The sequence below is a fragment of the Macrotis lagotis genome, chromosome 7 (assembly GCF_037893015.1).
Source record: "Macrotis lagotis isolate mMagLag1 chromosome 7, bilby.v1.9.chrom.fasta, whole genome shotgun sequence".
NCBI classification, from domain to species: Eukaryota; Metazoa; Chordata; class Mammalia; order Peramelemorphia; family Peramelidae; genus Macrotis; species Macrotis lagotis.
In genome coordinates this window covers 204,738,889-204,766,646 of record NC_133664.1, presented here as the reverse complement: position 1 = coordinate 204,766,646, position 27,758 = coordinate 204,738,889, and the positions used below count along the sequence as shown (strand labels likewise).

The 27,758-nt window shown below is 37.7% G+C and overlaps 1 protein-coding gene across 1 annotated transcript in view; it reads left to right on the top strand.

Annotated features, from left to right (window-relative positions):
* The first annotated feature begins 5,490 nt into the window (after positions 1–5,490).
* CREBL2 (cAMP responsive element binding protein like 2) overlaps positions 5,491–27,758 on the top strand; it is a 30,651-nt gene continuing 8,383 nt past the window's right edge. The window contains exon 1 of the mRNA XM_074194564.1: positions 5,491–5,781. Coding sequence (XP_074050665.1) covers positions 5,767–5,781 — 15 coding nt within the window. The 5' untranslated portion in view covers positions 5,491–5,766. The remainder of the gene's footprint in view (positions 5,782–27,758) is intronic.

Sequence of the window (27,758 nt, the reverse complement as noted above, 5' to 3'; positions counted from 1 at the left end):
TATCAAGAGTATATTTAATAAAAGTATAAGAAATAAAAAGGCAGGCTTTTGCAAGCCATACTACACAGTAGACTACATCTTTAACTTTACAGATTGGTTGAAAAATGTATACAAGACCTCATTGTGTTTTATGTTGACCATAAAAGTATATGATTCGCTGCCTTGAAGTTTCATATATATATATATATATATATATATATATGTCAAAATTATATAAGATTCATTTAAATATATAAGAACATAATAACACCAAAGATGTCAACAACAGATATGGAAAATATATAGTTATACAGTGCTGGGTCCAAGGCAAAGAGAACAGGTATTTTTATCCTGAAGTATGTGAACTTTAAAAAATTATAACTTCATTTTAACATGATAGGATTGGTTTTAATCCTAAATATTTTATTTTACACATTTATTTTCCCTGAGAAACAGGGACATAGGATTTATCAGAATGTCAAAGGGGTCTATGACTTAAAAATTGTAAGCTCCCCCATGGGAAACATTATGCTTATCTCAGCAAATACTCTAACACTGAAGAGCAATCATTCCACAAAAGTTTGATATCTACTCACATGGGAAAAAAAGTAGATGAAGAATGTCTATTGTCTGGGCTATGATATGTAATTGAATATAGAGCTTCTTCATCAATATAATGTTTTGAAGAGACTCTGCAAATGGACAAGGAGCTGGACCCAGAATTGTACAGAATTATTGTTTGGATTGCTTTGGAAAATTTCAAATTCCTTTAAGGATCCTAGGTTTCTCCCTGAAATAAAGACTCATCTTTTTAAACACTAGTATTTTTTTCAATAACATTTTATGGTTGCGATCAGGGAATAGTACAGATTACAAAATTTAAAATGAGGATCACTCAAAAATCCGTGGAGATAAATTATTTTTTAAAAAGGGAAAACTGTGAGAAATATGGGGGGGGTTGGTTTCACAAGAATGTGAAGGGAGAATTGTCATTTACATTACAAAGACTCAGGTCTGCATGTGTTGTTGCCTTTGGGCAAGTACTTGAGATAAAACAATATGTAGCCTCAATCTGATCAAAAACTGAGATTAAGGAGGGATCACCCCACCTAGTTGGGAGTTAACCTAGGGTCCACATCCTTCTCCTTTGCATATGCTCCGGGAGGTAGCTGTTCTTGCTCATTAGTATAATGAGTAGGTCGGGGAAAATTTATGGGGTGGGGAGGAATGTATCAATTAGATTATAACTCCCAACCAAAGACTGGCAAGAAGGGGAAGGAACAAAGCCTTTCAAAGTACATATAACAACTAGCAATTCCCCTTGAGAGAGGTATGCCATTTATTAGGATGTCTTAATGAAAAAAAATCAGTGGAGAGGGGCAAGGTAGAATTTAACAATCTGTAGCATATTACATGAATGAAATTAATTATTATACAGAAATAATATAAACAATGTCATCAAAGGGTGGCTAGGTGGCGTAGTGGATAAAGCACCAGCCCTGGAGTCAGGAGTACCTGGGTTCAAATCCGATCTCAGACACTAAATAATTACCTAGGTGTGTGGCCTTGGGCAAGCCACTTAACCCATTTGCCTTGCAAAAACCTAAAAAAACAAAAACAAACAAAACAATGTCATCAAGAAAATACATGACTAGGAAAAAAAATGGGTCAGTTATATGGAAGATAACCCTGTAGATCTACTTTTTATCATTCCAAGGCAAATTTTTCTCATTCTTTTTGGGCTTTACAAATAGAAATATTTTACTCTGTGGAAGGTTTTTATATTTTATTATGTAATACAACTATTTTAATTGACACTTTTTAAAAAGTAATATCACTTCTCAATACTACACTATTCTGAGCCCCTTTCTCATAACAAAGAAATGTAGGTAAGTAAAGCAACTATGACAGAGATCATGCTTCACAGCATGTTTTCTTATTCAGTTGTGTCCAACTCTATATGATTTTCTTGGCAAAGATAACTAGAGTAATTTGCCATTTCCTTCTCCAGTTTTACAGATGAGGGAACTGAGGCAAACTGAGTTACATGACCTGTCCAGGATCACAACTAGTAAGTATCTGAGGCCACATTTGAACTTAGGAAGATGAGTATTTTTGGGGGTGGTGGTTTGCAAGGTAATGGGGTTAAGTGACTTGTCAAAGGTCACACAGTGACACAGTCACACAATTGTCTGAGGGCAGATTTCACAGAGGGCAGAGTCCTCATGACTCCAGTGCCAGTGCTCTATCCACTGTGCCACCTAGTTGCCTCAGATGTCTTCTTTACTCCAATATCAAGTGTATAAGGAAGTTCTCAACTTCAGCACTTTATTTACTAAATCATTAAACTGTGTAATATTTAAAACCTATAGAATACCACCTCTCTTTTGAGAGGAGGGAGGTATGGTCTTCAGGCACTAAGGTTTTTCATTACATTTAATTTGAAATCTGATGCCCATTAGTGTTTTCATTTTCCGTTTACATTACTGAAGTTAAATATATTGTAAATTGTTCCCTTGGTTGTTCTTTCTTCATTTTGCATCAGTTTATAAGACTTACTATGGTCCTATGAACTCCTCATATTCCTTCCTTATAATACAAGAGTATTCTGTTACATTCAAACATCATGATTCAATCTCATTTGATAGGGCCATTTTGTTTCCAGTGTTTTACGATTACAGAAAGTGTGTATATTGTGATGATTGTGGAATCTTTCAATCTGTATGAATTCTTTGGGGACATGTGCCTAGTAGTGGAATTGCTGGGTAAAGATAGATTAGTGACCTCTCAGATAAATCCAAATTATTTTCTAGAATAAATGGACCAATTACTAGCTCTATTGACTGTTACTGTGTTTGAGTTCTTACAGACACTCCATTATTGACTTTATTTTTTACTTTCTTTGCCAATTTGATAGGTATGAGGCAAAATTTAATTTATATTTTATTACTTGTTATTTGGAGTATTTTTTCCATTTAGTTATTGATATTGCATTTTTTCTTTTTGGAAAATGGCTCAATTTTAAATTATATGCACATACTCACATGAATATCTGCATATATGTGTGTACATGTATGTAAAACACAGGATCATATATAATTATTTGCTTTTATTAACACATAATTATAACATTAATAATATTAAATTCAATAATAATATTAATATAATATATATATATATATGTATATATATGAAGTCAGAGTTCAGGAAAAAACCTAGTTATAAATAGATTTTTGTCTGAATTTTGTTTTTTCTTTAACATGTGGGAGTCCTAGTGTAGAATTTCCTTCCACTGATGCAGATGGTAACTTTTCATGATTTCTAGTTTCAGAGCTTTCTGATACACTTGAGTGATCAAATGACTTCCCCATGGCTTCACAGCTGTATCAGAGATGCAACTTGCTTCCAAGGCACATCTTACTGCCCCTCATATATTTATATTATTTCCCCATATATCTGGAGATTAGACTTTTTCAGATGTTTGATTCATAGATTTTTCCTGTCTCTCACCATATCTTCCTTTCTTATTCCAGTTCTTTTGATTTGGTAATACAACTTTTCCTTCCTTCCATGAAATTGTCCATTTTAAATATATTTTGCAGGACTTCACGTGGGTAATCAAACAAATTGCTTGCTTTCTCAGGGGTGAGAGAGAAACAGAACGGAAGGAGAAAATTTGAAAAGTCAAACTTTAAAAAAAAATTAATTGTATAACCTATATTAGATTACTCTCTTGTCAAGGGGAGAGGAAGGAGAGAGGCAGAAAAATGTCAAATTCAAAAACCTTATACAAAAATGACTGTTGAAAATTACCTTTGCATATAGTTGGAAAAAAATAAATTTATTTTAAAAAATAGATGTTAATTTTTTTTGCCATGTAATTGGGAAATATTTAAGGAAATAATTTTTAAAAAAATGTTACCTGTTTTATTTCTATTCTCTTCTTCCATTCTCCTCAATTAAAAAAGTTGATGTGACCTTTTAACAACACTCTATATTGTCTTTATTTTATTTATTTATTTTTTTAAGGTTTTTGCAAGGCAAACGGGTTAAGTGGCTTGCCCAAGGCCACACAGCTAGGTAATTATTAAGTGTCTGAGACCGGATTTGAACCCAAGTACTCCTAACTCCAGGGTCGGTGCTTTATCCACTACGCCACCTAGCCGCCCCTCTATATTGTTTTTAAAGGCAGCATAATTATGGTTTATTTTATATTTAGAAAATCTTGGAGTTAATCCCCTCTGAGGCACTGTCTAATCGTTCCATTTTTCAGTCTCCTTTTCCTGATCTATAAAAAGGGAGAATAATATTTCTATTATCCACTCCAGGAGTGACAGTCTTGGGGGGGGTGTCTGTGAACTTGAAAAAAAATTTTTTTTGAGAACCATTTCATTATAATTGGTTACCTTTGTAATTTTAGGTATTTTAATGCATTTTAAAAACACTACTCTGAGCCAAAGTTCACCAGACTGGGCCCAAGACATAACAAAAGTGTTTATAAATAATGTGTAATATAATCTAATCCTTGCAGCCTGGGGAGGCTGGGGCTCGTACAGTTGAGGGATCCGAGGTAATGAGACACATAGAAAGTTTCGTGGGTGGAATTTGAATCCAGAGCTCCCCGGCTGGAGGTCCCGCCCAGCCGCCAGTCTCCGCCTCTCCTCTGAACCGGTTTGCATCGCCCTATGCAAATTACTTAGCCTCTCGGTCCGTGAATGGCCATTTTTAGGACAGGTGGCAGAGCGGGTAGCTATCCCCATTGGTAGAGGGACTCCTTGACCGAAGTTCCTGAGCCAATGAAAACTCAAGTCCGGTGTCCGTCCCGCCTCCCCGAAGAAAACCACACCCTGTCTTAAAAGGATAGGAGGAAGCCGTGTGCACGTTGCAGGTTCGCGGCGGTACCGGTTTTGTGCCTTCTTGCCACGACTTATTCTATTGGTTGTTTTACTGGTATTCTCTATCCTGGCATTCCAGGAGAGGCTCCTGCTTTGCTATCGGATCATTCCTTAAACGCACCGATGGAGTTTTCCCCTTTAAGTATCCAGTTCCCTCACACAAAAACCCTTTCTTGCCAGGAACCACACAGCTCTGGTGTGTGTTTCAGTTCCGGATTGAAAGGGGGCGCCAAGTCCGGCGGGCACTCGTCGTGGGCACCGGGCCCTAGCTTCCTGCCCGACCTGCAACCCTTCGCAGCTGGCCGGCTGGTCTCCCTCCGAATCCACCGGGAACGATGGGACTCGTAGTTCCTCCCTCCAGGTCATCTAAGTACAGCTTTTCCGTCGCCGGGGGCGGCCTTCTCCTGGGCGGGGGCGGGGGGGGGCAGGAGAGCGTAGGGGGCGCACGTGCCGGGGTGAAGCCCCCGGCGCGCTTCTTCTGGGATAGCCAGGAGGCCGTTTCTTTCCTTGGTCTACGCCCATCCGAAGCCGGGGCCCAATGGCGGCCCTAGTGGAGGAGAACTACAACTCCCAGAAACCCCCGTGTCTACGGCGGCCGAGGAGCTCCTTGGCCGAACTCCCTCCGGGCCCCCGCCTCTCCCTGGCGCTTCTATAAACACACGGGAGAAACAGTCATGGAGGGGGAGGAGGCCGCTCCGGCCCAGGGGGCCGTTTGGGGCCGCTCCTGGGGCTCCCGGGCTCAGTTTTGAACGGGCCTCCCCTCCCCGGGACCTCGGGAACCGAGAGGGCTCGAGGCTAGACCTGAGGACGCGGTGAAAAAAAAAATAACTCCCCGGGGGCGGAGCCGGCCGGCGGGACTGGAGCTGGAGGCCCGGCCTGCGAGCCCGCGGACATGGATGACAGCAAGGTGAGCCCTGGCCCGGCCCGGCCCGGCGGCCTGCGGACCCAGCCTGAGTGTCCGCGGGGATCGGGGCCCAGGCTGGAGTTGGCTTTCACCCGCAGGGCCTGCAGGCCTGCTTGTCCAGCCCAGCCCTTGGCTAGTGTCCCCCAAGCCCTTGTCCGGGCAGTCCGCGGCGGCGACTGCAGTCACCTCCCAGCCCTCGCTCGGGCCATCGGATTGTCCCCAGTCCTCCTCCTTCAGGAGCCCTGAACTAGGCTAATTTCTGTTCTCTAGGCACACTCTCCTTTTCCCCAAATCCCTTCTGCAGCAGAAACAGCTTCTTATAGCCGGGTCGGACCCCCTTGCCCTTTCCGCCTTTTTCTTTCCACCAGATCCTGAAATTTGGTCTCCTCTAGAGAGCTCGGTCTGGGGAAGTAAACTCATCATCACAGAATGATAACAATGTAACAGATTTCTAAGGATAGGATACTATTTACATGTTGGGGAAACTCATCTTCATAAAGTGTAAATCAGGTTTTCCCAATGCTTCCCAGCCTTTTTACATCATCTGCTCTGTCGTATTTCTTTTGCATCTAATTTTTTTCCCCCTTCATCTTTTCTCCCATTAGAGCCTTTCTAATGTGTAAATGAATCTTTTACATATACACAAAGGTAATAAAGTGGTGAGAATTACCTTAGTTCTTCTGTAGTGTTTAGTTTTCTGTTGTCATCACCTCTGTCAGGAGTTAGTTAAGGTGTTTCATCTTCAGTCCTCTGGACTGGTGGTATATCATTGCATTGATCAAAGTTGCGTTTCTTTATAATGCAGTTGTCATTGTAGAAATTATTCTCCTAGTTCTGTTCATTTCCCTCTGCATAGGCTTGTTTTTAGTTTCCTCTGAAACGTCTTCTAAGAGACTCTGAAATTGTCCATTTTATCTTTTCTTCTGATATAGTAATATCCCATTACATTCATATAACTTAATTTGTTTAGTTGTCTCCCTTTTTTTTTGGTCACTGACAAAAAAGAGCTGCTGTTGTCAATGTGATCGTACAGTCCCTTTCTTCTTTTTTATCTTATTTGAATAAAGACCTGGTAATGGTATATATAACCCAGCCAAAGGCTAAGAGTTTAAGTGACTTTTGGAATATAGTTCTAAATTACTTGTCAGAATTACTGAACTACTTTAAAGTAGTCCATTGCACCAGTTTGTTTATTTTTCTGCTGCCTTTTCAGCATTTGACATTTTCTTCTTTTGCCAATCTAATGGGTTTGAGGTCAAATCTCAGAGTTGTTTAAATTTAATTTTCTCCAATTTTTTTTTTTTTGGAAGGCAAATGGGGTAAAGTGGCTTGCCCAAGGCCACACAGCTAGGTAATTATTAAGTGTTTGAGGCCAGATTTGAACCCAGGTACTCCCAACTCCAGGGCTGGTGCTCTATCCACTGTGCCACCTAACTGCCCCAATTTTTAATATGATTGTTGGTAGCCTGGATTTCTTCCTTTGAAAGTTGTCTGCTTATATTCTTTAACCATTTGTCATTAGAGAATGCCTTAGTTTTGTAAATTTGAATCAGTTCCTTACCTGTTTCCCTTTTAATTTAAACTGCATTCTGGGTTTCCATAAAAGCAGTCACCCTGAATCTAGTCTTTACACAATTTAGAAAAGACTCAGATTTGCCTTGTTTAAAGAATTTAAGTAGATTTATAATTTTTTTTAAAGTCTGTAAGGTTTTTTGGGGAATTTTTGCAAGGCAATGGGGTCAAGTGACTAGCCCAAAGTCACAAGGCTAAGTAAGTATTAAGTGTCTGAAGTTGAATTTGAACTCAGCTCCTCTTGACTCCAGGGCTAATACTCTATCTTGCTACCATCCTGATAATTTTTATGATAATTTTAAAAAGTCACTTAAGTTTGATGAAGTGTCTACCAATGTGGTTGTTGTTGTTTTGTCCTTTTTTCTCAAAGAAGACCATGATATCAGGGAGATGATGCTGTGACATGCAAGTCAATTGGATTTAAGTGAAGGGTTGTAGTACAAAGTTACCAGGCTTACATTCTCCTCTGGAGTCATCTGAGTCCAGTGGCCAGACATGACTCAAAACACCTGGGGCTGGTTCTGGATGCAGTGGGAGACCTTGGCTTTTTCTTTTTTTTTTAATTTAATATTTTATTTGTTTTCCAATTACATACAATGGTAGTTTCTACCTATCTTTTTTTAAGGTTTTGAATTTTACAATTTTTCCCTCACCCTTCTTTCCCTCCCTTTGACCCCCCCACAGAAGGCAGTCTGATAATCTTTACATTGTTTCTATGCTATATATTGATTGAAATTGAATGTGTTGAGAGAGAAATCATATCCAATAAAATATTAGAGATAGCAAAATTATGTAGTACATAAGACACTTTAAAAAAAATTGAAGATAATAGACTTTGGTCTTTATATAAACACAGTTCTTTCTCTGATATTGCAGGTATTCTAAAATTGTCCCTGATTGTTGCACTGATGGAATGAGCAGGTCCATTAAGGCTGATCATCACCCCCATGTTGGTTCTGCTCATCTCTACCAGTATCAATTCATGCAAGTCTTTCCAGGCTTCTTTGAAATCCCATTCCTCTTGGTTTCTAATAGTGTTCCATAATGTACATATACCACAATTTGTTCAGTCCTTCCCTAATTGATGGACATTTACTCCATTTCCAGCTACCACAAACAGGGCTGTTATGAATATTTTTGCACAAGTGATGTTTTTATCCTTTTTCATGATCTCTTCAGAGTATAGACCCAGTAGTGGTATTGCTGGATCAAAGGGTATACACATTTTATTGCCCCTTGGGCATAATTCCAAATTGCTCTCCAGAAAGATTGGATGAGTTCACAGCTCCACCAACAGTGTAATACTGTCCCAGATTTCCCACAACCCTTCCAATAATGATCATTATCCTTTCTGGTCATATTGGCCAGTCTGAGAGGTGAGGTGTGAGGTGGTACCTCAGAGAAGCTTTAATTTGCATTTCTCTAATCAGTAAGGATTTAGAGCTATTTTTCATATGACCGTGGATAGCTTTGATTTCCTCATCTGTAAATTGCCTTTGCATATATCATTTGACCATTTGTCATTTGGGGATTGGCTTTTTTTTATAAATTTGACTCAGTTCTCTATATATTTTAGAAATAAGACCTTTGTTAGAAATAATAATTGTAAAAATTGTTTCTCAATTTACTAAATTTCTTTTGTTCTTGGTTACAGTGGTTTTGTTTGTACAAAACCTTTTAAATTTAATATAATTAAAATTATCTAATTTCTTTTTAATGATGTTTTCCTTCTCTTCCTTGGTCATAAACTGCCTCCTTTTGTATAGATCTGACAGGTAAACTATTCCTTGATCTCCTGGTTTGCTTATAATATTGTCTATTATGTCTAAATCCTGTACGTATTGTGATGTTATCTTGGTATAGGGTGTGAGATGTTGGAGACCTTGCCTTTTCAAAGCAAGATCTTTTCTAGGTCACAATTTGACTAAGGCAACACCTATTCACTCATAAGTTTAGCTAATATAGATGAAGCAAAGAGGCTAAGGAAGACCACCTCCAAAAAAAAGAAGGGAAAATATATATATTCTTGGGAGGGTAAGACCCTCAGGATATCTTAGTGATTACAGCAGATGAAAAAGAGTGGTGGACCTGGAGTCAGGGAGGCCTGAGTTCAAATTTGACCTCAGGTACTTGCTAGCACTATGACCCTGGGCAAGTCACTTAACCTCCTTTCAGGTTAAGCTGGAGAAGGAAATGACACACTATTGTATCTTTGCCAAGAAAACCCCTCTCAAAAACAATTGGACAACAACAAAGGATTCTAAAATGAAAGAGGGGAAAAAATACGTTTCTGGTATGATAGCCAGCCAATGGAAGGGCTTAGAGCCTGGAGATGGACTGTTATCAGAGATGGAATGTCATGTCATGTTATGTCATGTCAGTGCAAATAGATTAGTTTGACTGGAGCACAGCATATGTGGAGAGAAATATATAATAAACCTGGAAAGGCAGACTAGTATCATATTATGAAAGGCTTTTAAATGCCACTTAGAGGGATTTGATTTTGATCTTAGTGGCAATCTGGAACCACTAGAATTTGTTTTTGTTACTTTTCAGCTCATTTGTTTTAACACTGTGAGTTTGGTAATTCTTTGGGGTATGATTAGTGAAGGAAGAGATTGTAGACAAAAGACCAAATAGAAGTCTTTTACTAAAGTAGTTCAGGTGAGAAGGGATGAGAAGGAAATAGGATGTTTATAGTATTTGAGTGGAAGCTAGAGATGTTTTGGAGGTAGAATTTATAAGACTTGGCATCTTTTGTATATGTGGAATGAAAGGAGAGAGAAGAGTTGAGGATGATGATGAGATTATAAACGATGTTGATAAGAATGGTAGAACCCTTCATAGAAATAGTATAATTAGAAAGAAAGGCAGATTTTGTTGGAAAGATGATGACTTCCATTTATAATGCACTGAATTTGAGATGCTTCCTGGATATACAGTTTGAAATGTATAGAAGAAAGCTGATGATACAGGACAGGAGCTCTGGAGAGAGAGTAGGATCAGATATAGATTTTGGAGTCATCTGCACAAAGATTATAATTGATCTAACAAAGATCACCAAGAAAGAGAATAGTATAAAGAAATTAGGAGGTCCAAGATAGAGCCTTGGGATATACCCTCAGTTGTGGAATAAATGCCTCATGCTTATTAAGCTCTTATAATAAATGCTTGTTGAAGGGAAATATTTTTTTTTTAAATAGGAGTCTGGATGGGTTGTGGAGAAAAAAAGGCACATTTAATGCACTGTTGGTGGAAATGTAAATTGGTTCATCAATTTTGGAAAATAATTGAGAAATATATTTAGAAAGTGGCTCAAATTTATATATTCTTTGACCCAGAGATTCTACTACTATTAGTATACCCTTAAGAACTCAGTGATTAAAAAGAGAAAAAAGGAAAAAAAGTCCTATATACATTAAAATATTTGTAGAAGGAATGGCTAGATTATCTATCTGAAGCCATTAACAAGCATTATATTCAATGGGGAGAGGCTAGAGGCATTTCCAATAAGATCAGGGGTGAAACAAGGATGCCCATTATCACCACTACTATCCAATATCATATTAGAAATGTTAACTTCAGCAATTAGAGAAGAAAAAGAAATTGAAGGAATTAGAATTGGGAAGGAAGAGACAAAACTCTCACTCTGCAGATGACATGATGGTCTACCTAGAGAATCCCAAGAAATCATCCAAAAAACTACTGGAAATAATTAGCAATTTTAGCAAAGTTGCAGGATATAAAATAAACCCTCATAAATCCTCAACTTTTCTATATATATGTCTAGCAAGATACAGCAGGAAGAGCTAGAAAGAGAAATCCCATTCAAAGTAACCTCAGACAATATAAAATACCTGGGAGTCTATTTGCCAAGGCAGACTCAGAAACTTTTTGAAAACAATTATAAAACCCTTCTCACACAAATTAAATCAGATTTAAATAACTGGGCAAATATCAACTGCTCATGGATAGGTAGAGCTAATATAATAAAAATGACAATTCTACCAAAACTAAACTACCTGTTTAGTGCCCTACCAATCAAAATTCCAAAAAAATTACTTTAATGAGTTAGAAAAAGTTGTAAGTAAATTCATATGGAGAAATACAAAGTCAAGAATTGCCAGGTATTTAATGAAAAAAAAGTACAAAAGAAGGGGGCTTAGCCCTACCTGATCTAAAATTATATTGTAAAACATCAGTCATCAAAACTGTCTGGTATTGGCTAAGAAATAGAGTGGTGGTGGGGCGGCTAGGTGGCATAGTGGATAAAGCACCGGCCTTGGAGTCAGGAGTACTTGGGTTCAAATCTGGCCTCAGACACTTAATAATTACCTAGCTGTGTGGCCTTGGGCAAGCCACTTAACCCCATTTGCCTTGCAAAAACCTTAAAAAAAAATAGAGTGGTGGACCAGTGGAATAGACTAGGTGCAATAGCAGGAAACGATTACAGTAATCTGCTGTTTGATAAACCCTAAGGAAGAAATGGAGAACATCACCAAAAACAAACCCCTTTACCAAGATAAGAGCCAAATGGATACAGGCTTTAGACATAAAAAACAATACTATAAGCAAATTAGAAGATCAAGGACTAGTTTACCTGTCAGATCCATGGAAAGGGGAGCAGTTTATGACTAAGGAAGAAATGGAGAACATCACCAAAAACAAACCAGATGATTTTGATTACATTAAATTAAAAAGCTTTTGCACAGACAGAACCACTGTAACCAAGATCAAAAGAAATGTAGTAAATTGGGAAACAATCTTTACAATTAATGAGTCTGACAAAGGACTCATTTCTAAAATATACAGAGAACTGAGTCATATTTTTTTTAAAAAAAAGCCATTCTCCAGTTGACAAATGGTCAAAGGATATGCAAAGGCAATTTACAGATGAGGAGATCAAAGCAATCCATAGTCATATGAAAAATTGCTCTAAATCATTAATTATTAGAGAAATGCAAATTAAAGCTTCTCTGAGGTACCACCTCACACCTCACCTCTCAGACTGGCCAATATGACCAGAAAGGATAATGATCATTATTGGAAGGGTTGTGGGAAATCTGGGACAGTATTACACTGTTGGTGGAGCTGTGAACTCATCCAATCTTTCTGGAGAGAATTTGGAACTATCCCCAAAGGGCAACAAAAATGTGCATACCCTTTGATCCAGCAATACCACTACTGGGTCTATACCCTGAAGAGATGATGAAAAAGGGTAAAAACATCACTTGTACAAAAATATTCATAGCAGCCCTGTTTGGGGTAGCAAAGAATTGAAAATCAAGTAAATGTCCTTCACTGTGGTATATATGTATGTCATGGAACACTATTGTTCGATTAGAAACCAGGAGGGATGGGAATTCAGGGAAGCCTGGAGGGATTTGCATGAACTGATGCTGAGTGAGATGAGCAGAACCAGAAAAACATTGTATACCCTAACAGCAACATGGGGGTGATGATCAACCTTGATGGACTTGCTCATTCGGTCAGTACAACAATCAGGGACAATTTGGAGCTGTCTGCCATGGAAAATACCAACTGTATCCAGATAAAGAACTGTGGAGTTTGAACAAAGTTCAAGGACTATTCCCTTTAATTTAGAGGGGAAAAAAAGATATTGCCTGATCTTGTTATCTCTTAGACTTTATGTTTCTTCCTTAAGGATATGATTTCTCTCTCATCACACTCAATTTGGATCAATGTACAACTTGGAAACAAAGACTGACAAATTGCTTTCTGTGGGGGGTGGGGAGGAAAGTAAGATTGTGGGAAAAATTGCAAAACTGAAATAAAATCTTTAATAAAAAAAAGAAGAAGAAAGAAGGGATGGCTGGCTAGCTGACGCAGTGGATTGAGTGCTGGCCCTGGGGTCAGGAGTACCGGAGTTCAAAACAGGCCTCAGACACTTAATTACCTAACTGTGTGGCCTTGGGCAACCACTTAACCCCATTGTCTTGCAAAAAAAAAAACAACCTAAAAAAAAATATTTGTAGAAGCAAAGAACTGCAGACTACACCATTCCTAAGCAGTTGGGGAATGGATAAACAATCCTTGAATCCACTGGAATGTTACTACATTTTTAGAAAATGATGAAAAATGATGCCTGAAGTGTAAGAAATGTGAACTGATGAAAAGAAAAATAAACAGGACCAGGAAAATAAATACATGTTTGATTTGTTCAGTCAATTATACTGACAGAAGAGAAAGCAGTGTCATAAAAACCTTGAGAAGCCCAAGAGTATCCATGAAAGGAAAGCCAATAATGACAGAAGGGTCAAGAAGGATGATTTCTGAGAAAAGGCTATTGGATTTGGCATTTAAGAGAACATGGTAACTTTGAAGAGAATAGTGTTAATTGAGTCATAGAATTGGAAGAAAGGCAGAATGAAAGGAATTAGGAACTGAGTGAGAAAGAGAAAGTAGAGACAGCATAATTTCTAAGAATTTGACTGATAGGATCAAGTGGGATTTATAGAGGGCAGCAGGGAAGGAAGAAGTAGTTAGGGAGAGATTGAAAATTAGAAAGGAGGGAGGCTAGGTGGTGCAGTGGATAGAGCACTGGCCTTGGAGTCAGGAGTACCTGAGTTCAAATCCGGCCTCACATAATAATTACTTAGCTGTGTGGCCTTGGGAAAGCCACTTAACCCCATTGCCTTGCAAAAACTAAAAAAAAAAAAAAAATAGAAAGGAGTTGATTTATAAGGTAATCTACTAGGAGGAAAGAATCAGTCATTTATCATTTATTAAAGCCTTACTAAATGCCAGGCACTGTGCTAAGTACTAAGGAATATAAAGAAAGGCTAAAAACAATACTTGCCCTTAAGGAATTGTCTAATAGAGGAAATAACATTCACACAGTTATGTATAAACAGATTACTTAAAGGATTGTCTCAGAGAAAGGTGCTAAGATTAGAGAGATGGGTAAAGACTTCTTACAGAAAGTAGGAACAGTAGCTGAGACTTGTAGGAAGCTAGGAAGTCTAGGGGGGTGGAAATGAGGGAAAACATTCCAGATGGAGGGGGGGAGGGTATAGCTGGTGAAAACTCTTGGAGTTGAAGATGGAGGAACAGCAAGGAGGCTAGTGTTACTGTTTAGCAAAGTGGAGGTGGGAAGGTGTTAAAAGACTGGAAAGGTAGAAAGTAATCAGGTTATGAAAGGGCTTTAAAAACCCGATAGAGCAACTGGTGTTAGAACAAGTAGAGAGTTTGACCTTGATGAGAAGAGCCCTCCCTTCACCAGAAACTGAAATTAAAGAGAAGAAAATGTGAGATAATATCTAGAAGTTTGAGTTGCAGATCATGAGAGAAAGCAGAACTTTGGGTGAATGGCCTTAATTTTCTCTGCCAAGTGTGAAGTTGAGGTCTGCTAAAAGGGTGAGATAGAAGGAGAGAGAGAAGTGGGAGTCATGTGGTAGTCTTGAGAGAAAAGTAAAGTTTTGCTCTGACCTTGTGGAATTTGAACTTGGGAATGAATTCATTACTTTTCCCTAAAATCAAAACTTTCTTATTATTGTTGAAGGCACCTCCATCTTTCCACTTGTGAAGTCCTTCAGTCTCATCCTCTTTTTTACACCACATATTCAATCTTTTGCCAAGTCTTGTCATTTCTTGTATCTGTCCCCTTTTCTCTACTTAGATCCTTGCCATCTTGAAGTAGTTTCCCTGCCTGGAGTCTCTCCATTAATCTGCTAAAGTGGTCTTCCTAATACATTACCTACTTTCAATAAAGTCCTGTGACTTCCTTTTACTTTGAGAATCAGATAGAAAACCCAAGTTTCCTTCTTGGATTGCACCTCATACTCTAGACCTTTCCTGCCCTTTACATCCCAGCTCTATCTCTCTTGTGTATTATCTCCAGAGTTCTGTTCTTGCTTTCTAATCTAATCTAAGCTAATCTAAATTTATCCTTATCAGTGCATTGTAATTCTTTTTTTTTTTTTAATATACACCATCCTGGAGAAAGTTTCTGTCTTCAGAGAATTACTCTGGCCTAGACTAAGAGTTCTTACTGGGATTTTGTGAATTTATATATTTTTAAAAATTATTTTGGTCACTATATAATTGACTTTCTTTGTAATCCTATTTATTTTATTTCATGCATTTAAGAACCTTCAGAACCTTTTTTCTTCCTACCTCTTCATATTTATTCCTTTTCATGTACTCTAGGGTCCAACAACAACAATGAAGGAAGATTTGTTCCCTGGGGGTCATGTTGGTTGCAAAATGAACCATCATTGATTTTAACTGAACTAAGAACTAAGTTTGTGTTGTTTTAAACCAAATTGAACCATGCCTCTGGGCATTTGAACACTGTTATTTGAAACTGATATTGGATACTGCTTATATTTGTAAATAAGATGAGGAGTCCCAAACTTCTACAGCTTTTAGATCTTCCCTTTTCTTTGTATAATTTATACAATTGTTCTAGAGCATTAAACCTGGAAGTGACCAAGAAAATTCTTTGGTTTGACCCTCCCTCCCTTTACATGAGACTTGTCCAGGTCATAAAGTGACAACATTGATTGACTGACTCACATATCTCTTCTCTTTAGTCCATCTACAGTATCTCAGTTGAGCCTCACAACCACAGGCATGTGAGGTAGGTACCACAGGTATTATCCCCATTTTCTAGATGAGGAATTTATGGTCCATATGTTATGTTGATTGGCCCAGGGTTATGGCTAGCATGTACCAGAGGCAGGATTTGACCCCACTCCTTAATAACTTCCAGTTCCAGCCCTTTATTTGTTGTGTTGCCTCTTTGAAAAGATATAGTAGGAAGGCAAAAAAGGAAAGAAGAGTGATCAACTAGGAAGGGAGAGAATCTATATGTGGGTTGCATCATTGGCATTATTTTTGGGGAGATCAGTGGTTTGCCTATAAAGAATGTGACCTACATATAACTATCATTAGTGAAGTGAATGTTTTGAATTATTTTTCTAGTAGGGCATTGATCTCTATTCACTTTCATACTGCTACTCTCCCTCTATCTCCATACATTTTTGAGAGAGCTAGGCTAGGGTTGCAATCTGTAACCAAAGAACAGAATTCTCTGTGACCTTGGCTTTATTATTATTTATTATTATCTTCCCAGCTACAGATAATAAATTGATAGATTCCTAATAGTAACACCAAGGGAAAAAAGCTGATGGACACATGCTTGAATAAACTTGGCAGAAGGTTGGATTACTGGATTAAGAGCCAGTTTGGAACAGGCCAGACTAGGCATTTCCTTGTTATTGTGTCAGTCTCTTGACATAGTTACTTTGCAATATTGTGGCCCTGTTTGGGGGCCACAAATTTTCTTAGCAAAGAAACTATATTGGTTTTCCATTTTCTTCTCCACCTCATTTGACAGATGAAGAAACTGAGGCAAAGAGGGTTAAGTGCAGTTCTCCTTACCAACCATGTCTGTAATACACAGTTTAAATATTCAGTCTTTGGAGGTCAGAAATCACATGTAAAAGTTTGTCATAATTTATTATTTAAATCTTGACTTTTACTCTCATACTGCTTCTCTTCTCCAGTGTTCTAGATGTCATTAAGTCACAGACTAAGGTCTACTAATATTATTTGCCTAGCTTGCTGGTTTTGGGATATCATATTATAGGTTAGGACCCAGCTCTACCTTTCAGAGTAGAGGATGAACATATGACCATCTTTGGTTGCAGTCTAATAATGTGACCTTTTATCTCCTGATTTGCCCTTTCTAATGTAAAGACATGAAGTTGATTGAGTAAAAAAGACTGATTTTTGGCATATTTATGATTTTTTTAAAAAAAATACTAGACTTGGAGTCAGACCTAGGTTCAAATTTGACCTCCAGCACTTAATAAACCAAATTATTCTGGACAAATTACTTACTTTCTTTTAAGCCTTGGCTTTCTCTTCTGTAAAATGAGAATTGTAATAGATGTTGTGTCTGCTTCATGGAGTTACTAATTTGAGGAAACCTTAAAGTACTATATATAAATCAATCACTATCTTTACATATCTGCCCTCCAATAATTATGAAATAAAATTGTGCCAAATTTTGGGTCTCTTGATGTTCTCATGATGCTTCCTGGTTCAGAAAAAAACAAACAGAGACCACTAAGTTTCCTTTTTGGGCTGCCCTTAATACTCCAGACCTTTCCTGCCCTTTACATCCCAGCTTTATCATCTCTCTTGAGTGTTATCTCCATAGAGTTCTATTCTTGCTTTCTAAGTAAAAGCCAGTTAATCTAAATGTATCCTTACCAGTGGGTACCAATGTATTGTTATTCTTTTTTTTTTTTTTTTTAATAGACACCATTCTGGCAGTTCTTATATATATATCTTCAAAGATTTACTCTGGCCTAGACTAAGAGTTCTTACCAGGTGGGGCAGCTAGGTGGCGCAGTGGATAGAGCACCATTCCTGGAGTCAAGAGTACCTGAGTTCAAATTTGACCTCAGACACTTAATAATTAGCTATGTGGCCTTGGGCAAGCCACTTAACCCCATTGCCTTGCAAAAAACCTGAAATAAAATAAAATAAAATAAAGAGTTCTTACTGGGATCTTGTGAATATGAATATATATATATATATGTATATGTATATATATATATATGTATGAAAGATTTTATTTATTTTGAGTTTTACAATTTTTCCCCCCATTCTTGCTTCCCCCCCCACCCCCTACAGAAGGCATTCTGTTAGTCTTTGCATTGTTTCCATGGTAAACATTGACCTCAGTTGAATATGATGAGAGAGAAATCATATCCTTAAGGAAGAAAAATAAAGTATGAGATAGCCAAATTATATAATAAGATAATGGGTTTTTTTTTCTAATTTGAAGGTAATAGTCTTTGGTCTTTGAAGTCCACAATTCTTTCTCTGGATACAGATGGTATTCTTCATTGCAGATAGTGCAAAATTGTCTCTGGTTATTGCACTGATGGAATGAGCAAGTCCATCAAGGTTGTTCATCACCCCCATGTTGCGGTTAGCGCATACAGTGTTTTTCTGGTTCTCATCTTGCTCAGCATCAGTTCATGCAAATCCCTCCAGGCTTCCCTGAATTCCCATCCCTCCTGGTTTCTAATAGAATAATAGTGTTCCATGACATACATATACCACAGTTTGCTAAACCATTCCCCAATTGAAGGACATTTATTTGATTTCCAATTCTTTGTTACCACAAACAGTGTTGCTATGAATATTTTTGTACAAGTGATTTTTTTTACCATTTTTCATCATCTCTTCAGGGTATAGACCCAGATTGCTGGATCAAAGGGTATACACATTTTTTGTTGCCTTTTGGTCATAATTCCAATGGATTTATATATCTTTAAAAGCTTCCTTGGCTTTCTTTTATTTAATATTTACTTATTCTCATTTTGTACAAATAATGTTTTTATACATTAATAAAATATTCTTGTTAAGAGTAAACAAAATACCCCCTCCCCCCAAAAAAATATAGACTCGCTTGAGTGATAAAGTAAAGGGGAGAGAAAAAAATTAAAATTTAAAAAATAATAGTAATAATTGTAGGTATGGCTAGGTGGTGCAATGGATGGAGTACCAGCCCTGGAGCCATGAGCACCCAAGCCCATATCCGGCCCCGTACACTCAACAATCACCCAGCTGTGTGACATGCAAGCCACCCCAACCCCACTGCCCTGCAAAAAACCAAAAAAAAAAAAAGAAAAAAAGACCCAAAATAAAATAAAATAGTAATAATAGTAGGGGTGGCTGGGTGGCGGACAGAGCATTGGCCCTTGCGTCAGGAGCACCCAGGTCCAAATCCGACCTCAGACACCCAATGATCACCCTGCTATGCAGCCCCAGGCAGGTTACCTAGCCCCATTTGCCCTGCACCCCCCCCCCCCAAATGATAATAATAAAAAATGTGCTTCTGTCTTTGTTCCAACACCAACAACTCTGTTGTGGGTGGATCACATTCTTTATGATAAGTCCATTGCAAAAGTTGCTTCCATATTTTTCTACTGTTGCCATTGCTTATTGCAACTCCCTCCTTTCATATTTCTCCACTACCATGTACTATATTTTCTCTCTCCTTTCACTGACTCTGCTGTAGGGTAGCTGAGTGGCGCAGCAAACAGATCCCTGGTTCTGGGGCCAAGAGGCCCTGAGCCCCCATACCACCCCTTAGGCACAGCATCCACCTGGCCCTATGGTCCCAGACAGGCCATCCAATCCCAGCCCCTTGCAAGAAGTAAAAAAGAAAATGTGTTATATCTGACCACTCTCCCCCCATGGTCCATCTCCATCACTCACATCACCCCCCTTCCCCCTGTCCCGCCCCTCCTTCTTACTCCAGATGCCTATACTCCATTGAGTATATATGCTGTTTCCTCTCCTAGCCAGCGAAGGTTCCCTCATTCCCCCTTGCCTCCCCCCCTTCCATATCATTGCAATAGCCATTGGAATAAAGAAAAATCTTATTATATGAAATATCTTGGCCTATTCCACCTCTCCTTTTTCTTTCTCCCATTACATTTCCCTTTTTTCTATTGACTCCATTTTTACACCCTATTTTGTCTTCGAATTCAGCTTTCTTCTGTGCTTCAACTATAAAAGCTCCCTCTACCTGCTCTATTAACTGAGAAGGTTCATATGAGTATTATCAGTGTCATTTTTCTATGCAGGAATACATGGCAGTTCATCATCAAGTTCCTCATATTTTCCCCTTCTCCTCCAATCTCCATGTTTCACCTGAGTCCTGTATCTGAAGATCAAACCTTCTGTTCAGCTCTGGCCATTCTAACAGGAACATTTGAAATTCTCCTTGAACCAGGAAAGTCCATCTTTTTTCCTGGAAGAGGACATTCAGCCTTGCTGGGTAGTTCATTCTTGGCTGCATTCTAAGCTCTTTTGCCTTCCGGTATATTATATTCCAAGCCCTACGAGCTTCCACTGTAGTTGCTGCTAAGTCCTGTGTGATCCTGACTGCAGCTCCATGATATTTGAACTGTGTCCTTCTGGCTGCTTGTAATATTTTCTCTTTGACTTAGGAGTTCTGGAACTTGGCTGTAATATTCCTGGGGGTTGGTTTTTGGGGGATCTCTTTCTCAGGGGGATCTGTGGATTCTCTCCATTTCTATTTTGCCCTCTGCTTCTAGGATATCAGGGCAATTTTCCTGTAATAATTCTTTAAAAATCAAGGCTCTTTTCCTGATCATCATTTTCAGGTATTCCAATAATTTTAAAATTATCTTTCCTAAGTCTGTTTTCCATATCAGTTGTTTTTTCAATGAGATATTTCACATTTTCTTCTAATTTTTCATTTTTTTGGTTTTGAAGTATTGAGTCCTGATTTCTTGTAAATTCATCAATGTTCCTGAGTTCTATTCTTTGTCTGAAGGATTTATTCTCCTCAGAGAGTTTTCTTATTTCTTTTTCCATGTGGCCAATTTTGCTTTTTAAAGCATTCTTCTCCTCAATAACTTTTTGAACTGTTTTATCCATTTGACCTAAGCTGGTTTTTAGCATGCTGTTTTCTTCAGCATTATTTTGGATTTCCTTGGCTAAGCTGCTGACTTCATTTTCATGTTTTTCCTGCATCTCCTTTCTTTTCCCAGTTTTTCCTTCTAACTCCCTCATTTGATTTTCAAAGTCTTTTTTGAGCTCTGTCATAGCCTGAGCCCAATTTCTGTTTTTCTTTGAGTCTTTAGATGCAGGAGCTTGTGCTTCTTCATCTTCAGACTGAGTGTTTTGATCCTTCTTGGGGCTCATATGCAAAATATTTCTCAATGGTGTTCCTTTTTTTCTCTGCTTGCTCATTTTCCCAGCCTAAGCCTGTTTTTGGGGTGCTTCCTGAGCTTTTGGGACACTCCCACAAGGATCTCAGTGTGTGAGGCTCTGTCCTCTCTCGTCTTCTGTGAATGACCATATGTGCTCCCCTCCTGGCACAGGGCTTAGGTGGAGGGGGACCCCCGCTGTTGTATGGGGGGGTCTGGACTGTGATCAGGATCTGAATGTGGTCCGAGCCCCAGAGTCCTATTCCAGGGGCAGAGAACAGCTCTGCAGTCTCTCTTCACTCCCCTCCCTAGGTTCACTGGGCTCATGCCCTGGGGGCTCCTGCTTATTGTCTCTGCCTGCTTCTGTTTCCTGGATCTGGGCTGTGGTGGACACTGCTGGCTGTGTGCCCTGAGGGCTGGGCTTCATGTGCTGGCTCTGGCAGAGGTCCCCCGCTGTTCCCCAAATTTGTGCCCAGTGCTCCCCGGGCCGTAGGTCAGGAAACTCCCCCACGGCTCCCAGTGCCCTGGGCCTGCCTCTGGGAGGCTGGCAGGCCACCCCTCCAACACGGGGAGCAGAGCCTTTCTGCTCTTTTCCAGGTTACCTTTGGAGTAGGAGAACTGCCTCACTGGGTCCCTCTGTGGGTTCTGTCTGTCGAAAATTTAGTTAGAGTCCTTAGTTTCAAAGATTTATGAGAGAGCGCCTAAGACATGATCCGCTCTTGTCACCATCTTGGCTCCGCCCCCAAATTTATATATTTTTAAAAAATATTTTGATAACTATTTCAATGTAATTGACTTTCTTTGTAATCCTATTTATTTTATTTTATACATTTAAAAACATTGGAGCAGTTAGGTGGTGTAGTGGATAGAGCACTGGCTCTGGAGTCAGGAGGACCTGAGTTCAGATTCAGCCCAGATTCTTAATACTTACTTAGCTGTGTGATCTTGGTCAAGTCATTTAATCCCATTGCCTTGCAAAAAAAATAATAAAAACGTTGTGAGAAGTGATTCACAGGCTGCCAAAGAAGTTAAGAATTCATGTTCTGATGTATGACAAGTTAGTGGAGGAAATATTTGTCAGGAAATCAAATGAAATGCACTCATTTGTTAATTGACTGAAAACTCCAGAAAAAAATTTGCTTTAGAAACATTATTTAACCTTTCTTTTGGATTGTAAGCTCATAACAAAATATCACCATTCTTAATCTTGTGGCATCAATTTTTCATAGACATCTTCTGCAGACAGTTTGCCAACCTGAAAGAATGACAGGCAGAATGAATGCAGAAGTATCATGGAGACCAGTGGAGAAAATGTTTCTCATGAAAATAGTTGAAATATAAATTCATTTAGTTGTCTCTGGTTGCTACCAGGGGTTGTATGGGTGGCATAGGAGATATAGGTAAAGTAATACATTTATGGTCAGTAAAATCTTCAAGTACTTGTCTCTGACAGCTGTATTTCCATGACAGATCACTCACACATTTCCTTTACCAGGCAGATCTTAGAATCATATAGATCTAGAGCTGAAAGACTCCTATTTTAGAGGTATTCTAGTCCAAATCCCCCTTTTCACAAATGAATGAATGGACTTAAATAGGTTAAATGACCTGAGCACATAGATAGACTGTGATGACTGATAGGGGATCCATAAGTCTTTTCCAGACTTCCAAAGGAGACCATAACACAAAAAAGTCAACCTGGAACCATAGAAATAGTTCCTGCTTTCGTTGCTTCACATACCTCCTTTTGAGAGCTGACTCCCTTGAGAATTCATCTTTATGGCACCAGCAGCAGAAGCAGCAGTAAGGGAAATTCTCCCTATGAGAGGAGGAAACATCTACCACATCTAGGCAAATTTTTCCCTAAAATGGCAAGGTAATTATTCTTAATTGGTTCAGAATACTAAGACTTGAATTGCTGATAACCTTCTGAGTCACATTCATTGTAAGACACAAAAAGTCTGATGCACAAGGAAATGGGACTTCTCAGACTTAATGGAGTCACTATTGCTGTGTAAGTCAACATATGACTATTACCATAGCAAATGAGAAGATTTAAGGATCTATTTTGCTTTTTTTTAACTAATGCTTTACCTTTCCTGAGTATATTTTCTTTGCTTACTACTGTAAATTTATTCTTGCTAAATTTCTAAAAAAAAAGATGAAACTTCTTATGGATTTATTTATTTATTTTTGCCAGTTCACATAGATGCACCAGAAAGGGAAAGCTCTTAGCTTTCTACTTCCTGAGACATCATTGTCTTTCTTTTCAGCGCTTGAGACCCAGGAAGGGTCAAGTTGTTCCTCCTTTGCTGATTATAATGAAACACTATAATCCTAATGACATAAATAATAGAAAGTTCTTAGAAATCATGTCATAAATGTAAAGACTAGTTCATCCTCAGGAATGAAGTTATCTCTCATTATAGCTCACATTCTGTTGCCCCATGTTGCATTTTATAAGTTTTCCTATGTATTTGTCACATTTTGCAATAAAGAGGTAATGCCACTGATGGACAAATGACATCTATCAAAAAGACATTTGTTCTATTATTCTGGTAGAAACAGAATAGCAAAATAGAGTGCTGGAGTTAGAGTCAGGAAGATCTTGATACAAATCTCTTCTCTAGTGCCATCAATGACTTTGTGATCTTGAATAAGGCACCTGAGCTTCTCTGACTTCCTTTAAATCCCAATTAAAATCTAATCTTCTACAAGAAACCTTTATCAACTCCTAATTTTAGTGTTTTCCCTATTTTGTACATAGCTTTCTTGTATATTTTTGTTTGCTTGTTATCACTTCCATTAGATTGTGAGCTCTTTGAGGGCAGAGACCATCTTTCCCCCTCCTTAGCACAGTGTGTTGTACATGTTGATCACTTTGATAAATGTTTATTGACTGACTGATATTGACTTTAAAATATCCAGGTGTTTTCTTTGTCTATGTGGCAGTAATTAGGTAAAATAAATCATTCAATCATCCCATTGTTTGAGAAATTATGCTCTAGAATGAAATTATGTATATCATTAGTTTTTAAACTTTGAAAAAATTTTAAATTAGTTATTGTTAAAAAGAATTTTCATGTACCTGTATTTTTTATTGTCTCTTTTTATACGAGTCACCTGTTAGATTCTCAAGACATCAGGAGTCAGTTCTTGTCTATTTCTTTGATTAACTGTACAACCTTGAACAAGTCACTTCACTTTTTCAACATCTGTTTCTCCATAGGCTCTAGAGCCTAACACATCTCAATTTGTGGTATAATTAGTTGTTTTTAAAGAGCAGTAAAATGATGGAAGAAAGAAAGGTGAATAAAATATAGCTATTGGTTCTGTGCAAAAGATGAACCAGTGAAAGAATAATTGAATTCATTAGGTCACACTATGCTATAATGTTTAAACTTAGAATTAGAGGGAACCAAAGCATGATCAGAAGCTTACTTCCATTCTAGGAACATATAACCTGCCTAAATTACTTGTGATGAACTGGGCCTGAAGTTAGTCCCAGGCTCATTGAAGTGGGACACCTGAACCTGGAGGCTTGACAGACCTTTTCAATTTTAAGAAGCATTCTTTTAACACCAGTTCAAATGCCACTTTAACCTATTCCTCTTTTTTTTTTTTTTTTTTTTTAGTTTTTGCAAGGCAGTGGGGTTAAGTGGCTTGCCCAAGGCCACACAGCTAGGTAATTATTAAATGTCTGAGACCGGATTTGAACCCAGGGCTGGTGCTTCATCCACTGCACCACCTAGCTGCCCCACCTCTTCTATCTTTATAGCCAAACTTAATAAATATTTTTCTTAATAGTTTTTGATTTTGCATTACCTTCAATTCCCTTCCCTCTATTCTTCCTAGAGATATAATAATATATAACATCATATAACAATGGTTATTGCTTATAATGAAGAAAAGAAAAGAGAAGGGAGAAAAAAGTGGTTCACCAAAAGTAGACATATCAGCTGATTTGGCAGGAAGTAGATAGTCAAATAGCAAATTTAGAGTGACCATTCAAGAAATTTAGATATGCAAAGAAGAGCAAACTGATTATGCCGTACCTCCTGTAAAGAAGAGGGAAGTGGCCAAAGATAATTATAATTATAATTTGAAGTTTTTGTTATTGTTATAATTGTTTACATCATTGTAATCAATGTGCATATTGTTTTCCTGGATTTGCTCATTTCACTTTGTATCTATTCATGCCTTTCCATAGTTCTATGAATTTCATCATAGTAATTCTATTACTTGGAAGTCACCAGAGATTTTTGCCTTAGCTATATATACAATGTGCTTATTTCTCATCATTCTAAACCTGTTTCTGAGATACTGTCTTCTCCTTGTTCTTAACTTTCTTACTCTTTTGTTTATTTCTATCTTGTTTATTTTCCATAAAAGGTAAAGAGAATGCTAAAGATAGGAATTCTTAACTCAAATTTTGCCTTAGACTGTGTGACGCTGGGCAAACCAGTCTCAGTTTCCTTATCTATAAAATGGGGTCACTAATAGTAAATCACAGGGTTGGTTTTTTTTTTGGTTAGGATTAAATGAGAATCTATGTGAGTGCTTTGCTATGCTGAAAACACTTTATGAATATTTTATATACTACAACTATTGCCTTATTACAATTAAATTTAAAAAAATTCTGCACTTAACAAATAAAGCAAGCATTTCCATATACAAAGTAGACTATAAAACAAAATTATTCATGAAATTGAGACTCTCCTATTACTTACAGCTTGCTTTTCCTTTGAAGTATATATTAAATTCAATGTGTAACTGACAAGAGGTATACTGCTTGCCTGTTTTCTTCTGACCTTTTTTCCCTTCTGCTTAACTTTTTTTTTTTAGTTTTTTTTCAAGGCAATGGGGTTAAGTGGCTTGCCCAAGGTCACACAGCTAGGTAATTATTAAGTGTCTGAGGCCAGATATGAACTCAGGTATTCCTGACTCTAGGGCTAGTGCTCTATCCACTGAGCCACCTAGCCTCCCCTTGCTTAACTTTTTAAAAAAGTACTTGAATGACTGACCCTCTTGTCTTTCTCTTTCTTTTTTTTTGGCAGCTCCTCTTGCTCTTACCTTCTACCTTAAATTTTGCAACTACCTTCATGACATATTGCTCCTTTTTTTGAATATACAACCATGGTGATAGTCAACCTTTGTTCTCTGAATTTTTGGAAATGGCAAAAAATTATTCAGAAATTAGTTTTATGAAGAAAATAGGTAGACAAGCTGGATAATACTGTTTTTTGGTAAAATAAAAAAAAGGTAACTAACATTGAAGTTTACATTTAAAGATTTGATTTCAAGTCCTATTTCTGATACTACTGTTGATACTGGGCAAGTCACTTGAACTGAGTCTCATTTTTCTCATGTGAAAAATAAGAATGATTCCCAAGGTCTTTCCAGCTTCAAATCCAAAGATTCCATTTTTATTATCTGAATCATTTGCTGCCTTTGATGACTGCTCTCTAGTGTTTCTAAAAATGATTACTTTTTATATAAGCTTAAGGAAATTTCAAAGTAGGACAAAAGATGATTAAACTGCATTTGTTTTATTTTTAAGTAAATTTTTATTGATATATTTTGCATTTTATATTCCTTGAATTTCAATATTTTTTCCCAATCCCTCCTAGATATATATATATATATATATATATTTTATTTTTTAAGAAAAAGGAAGTAAAGCCAGTCAATATGTTGAAAAAGTCAGAAAATATATGCAAATGTACTACTTTGTGAGAAAATGGGGATGAATTTTGTCTTCTCATATCTAGTCTTTGAATAATTCACTTTTAATAATTTTGTGATTGTTCTTTTTATTTGCATTGCTGTAATCATACATGCCACAATTTATTTACCTATTCCCCAATTGACTGACATCTGCTTTGTTTCTGATTTCTTTCTACTACAAAAAGTCTTGCTATTAAACATTTTGATGTCTATGAGACCTTTCTGTGACCTTGGTTTATATGCCTAGCAGTGGGATCACAAAATCAAAGGATGTAGATATTTGAGTTCAGTTTTTAGTATAATACCAGTTAATTTTTAGATTGTTTATATTACTTCATAGCTCAGAGGCTGTTGTGATAGTCTAGGTCAGAGAAGTGATGAGGACCTGAACTAATTAATGTAAGGAATCTGCCATCCTTTGTAGGAGGAACAACTAGGTAGTGTAGTAGATAGAGTATTGGTCCTGGAGTCAGGAGGACCTGAGTTCAACTGGCCTCAGAAACTTAATACTTAGCTATGTGACCTTGAGCAAGTCACTTAATCCCATTGCCTTACAAAAACAAAAAACCCAATTTATTCATAGGTCATCTTGACTTGAAGTGCCCATTTTTCGATTTTGGAGCACTCTTTTCCAGTCACATAAAATGTAGCCAGGAAGAGAAATGGAAAATTTGGGATTCTGTATTTGCAGAATAGCTGGATTTATGGGAGACACTGTCAGTCTCTCATGGTATCCTTATGGACAATATGAGGAGATGGTTGGTGGTTTACCCTGTGATTCTACCTTTGAGTCATTCTCCTCAGGACTTTTATCCATCACTGGGATGAATATAGAGATGGAGTAATTAACAAATTTGTAGCTGACTGAAATCTAGAAAGAGTAAGTAATGCTTTGGGTGACAAATTCCAAAAAGATCATCGAATCCTAGGATGATAGACTAATGCAAAAAAAGG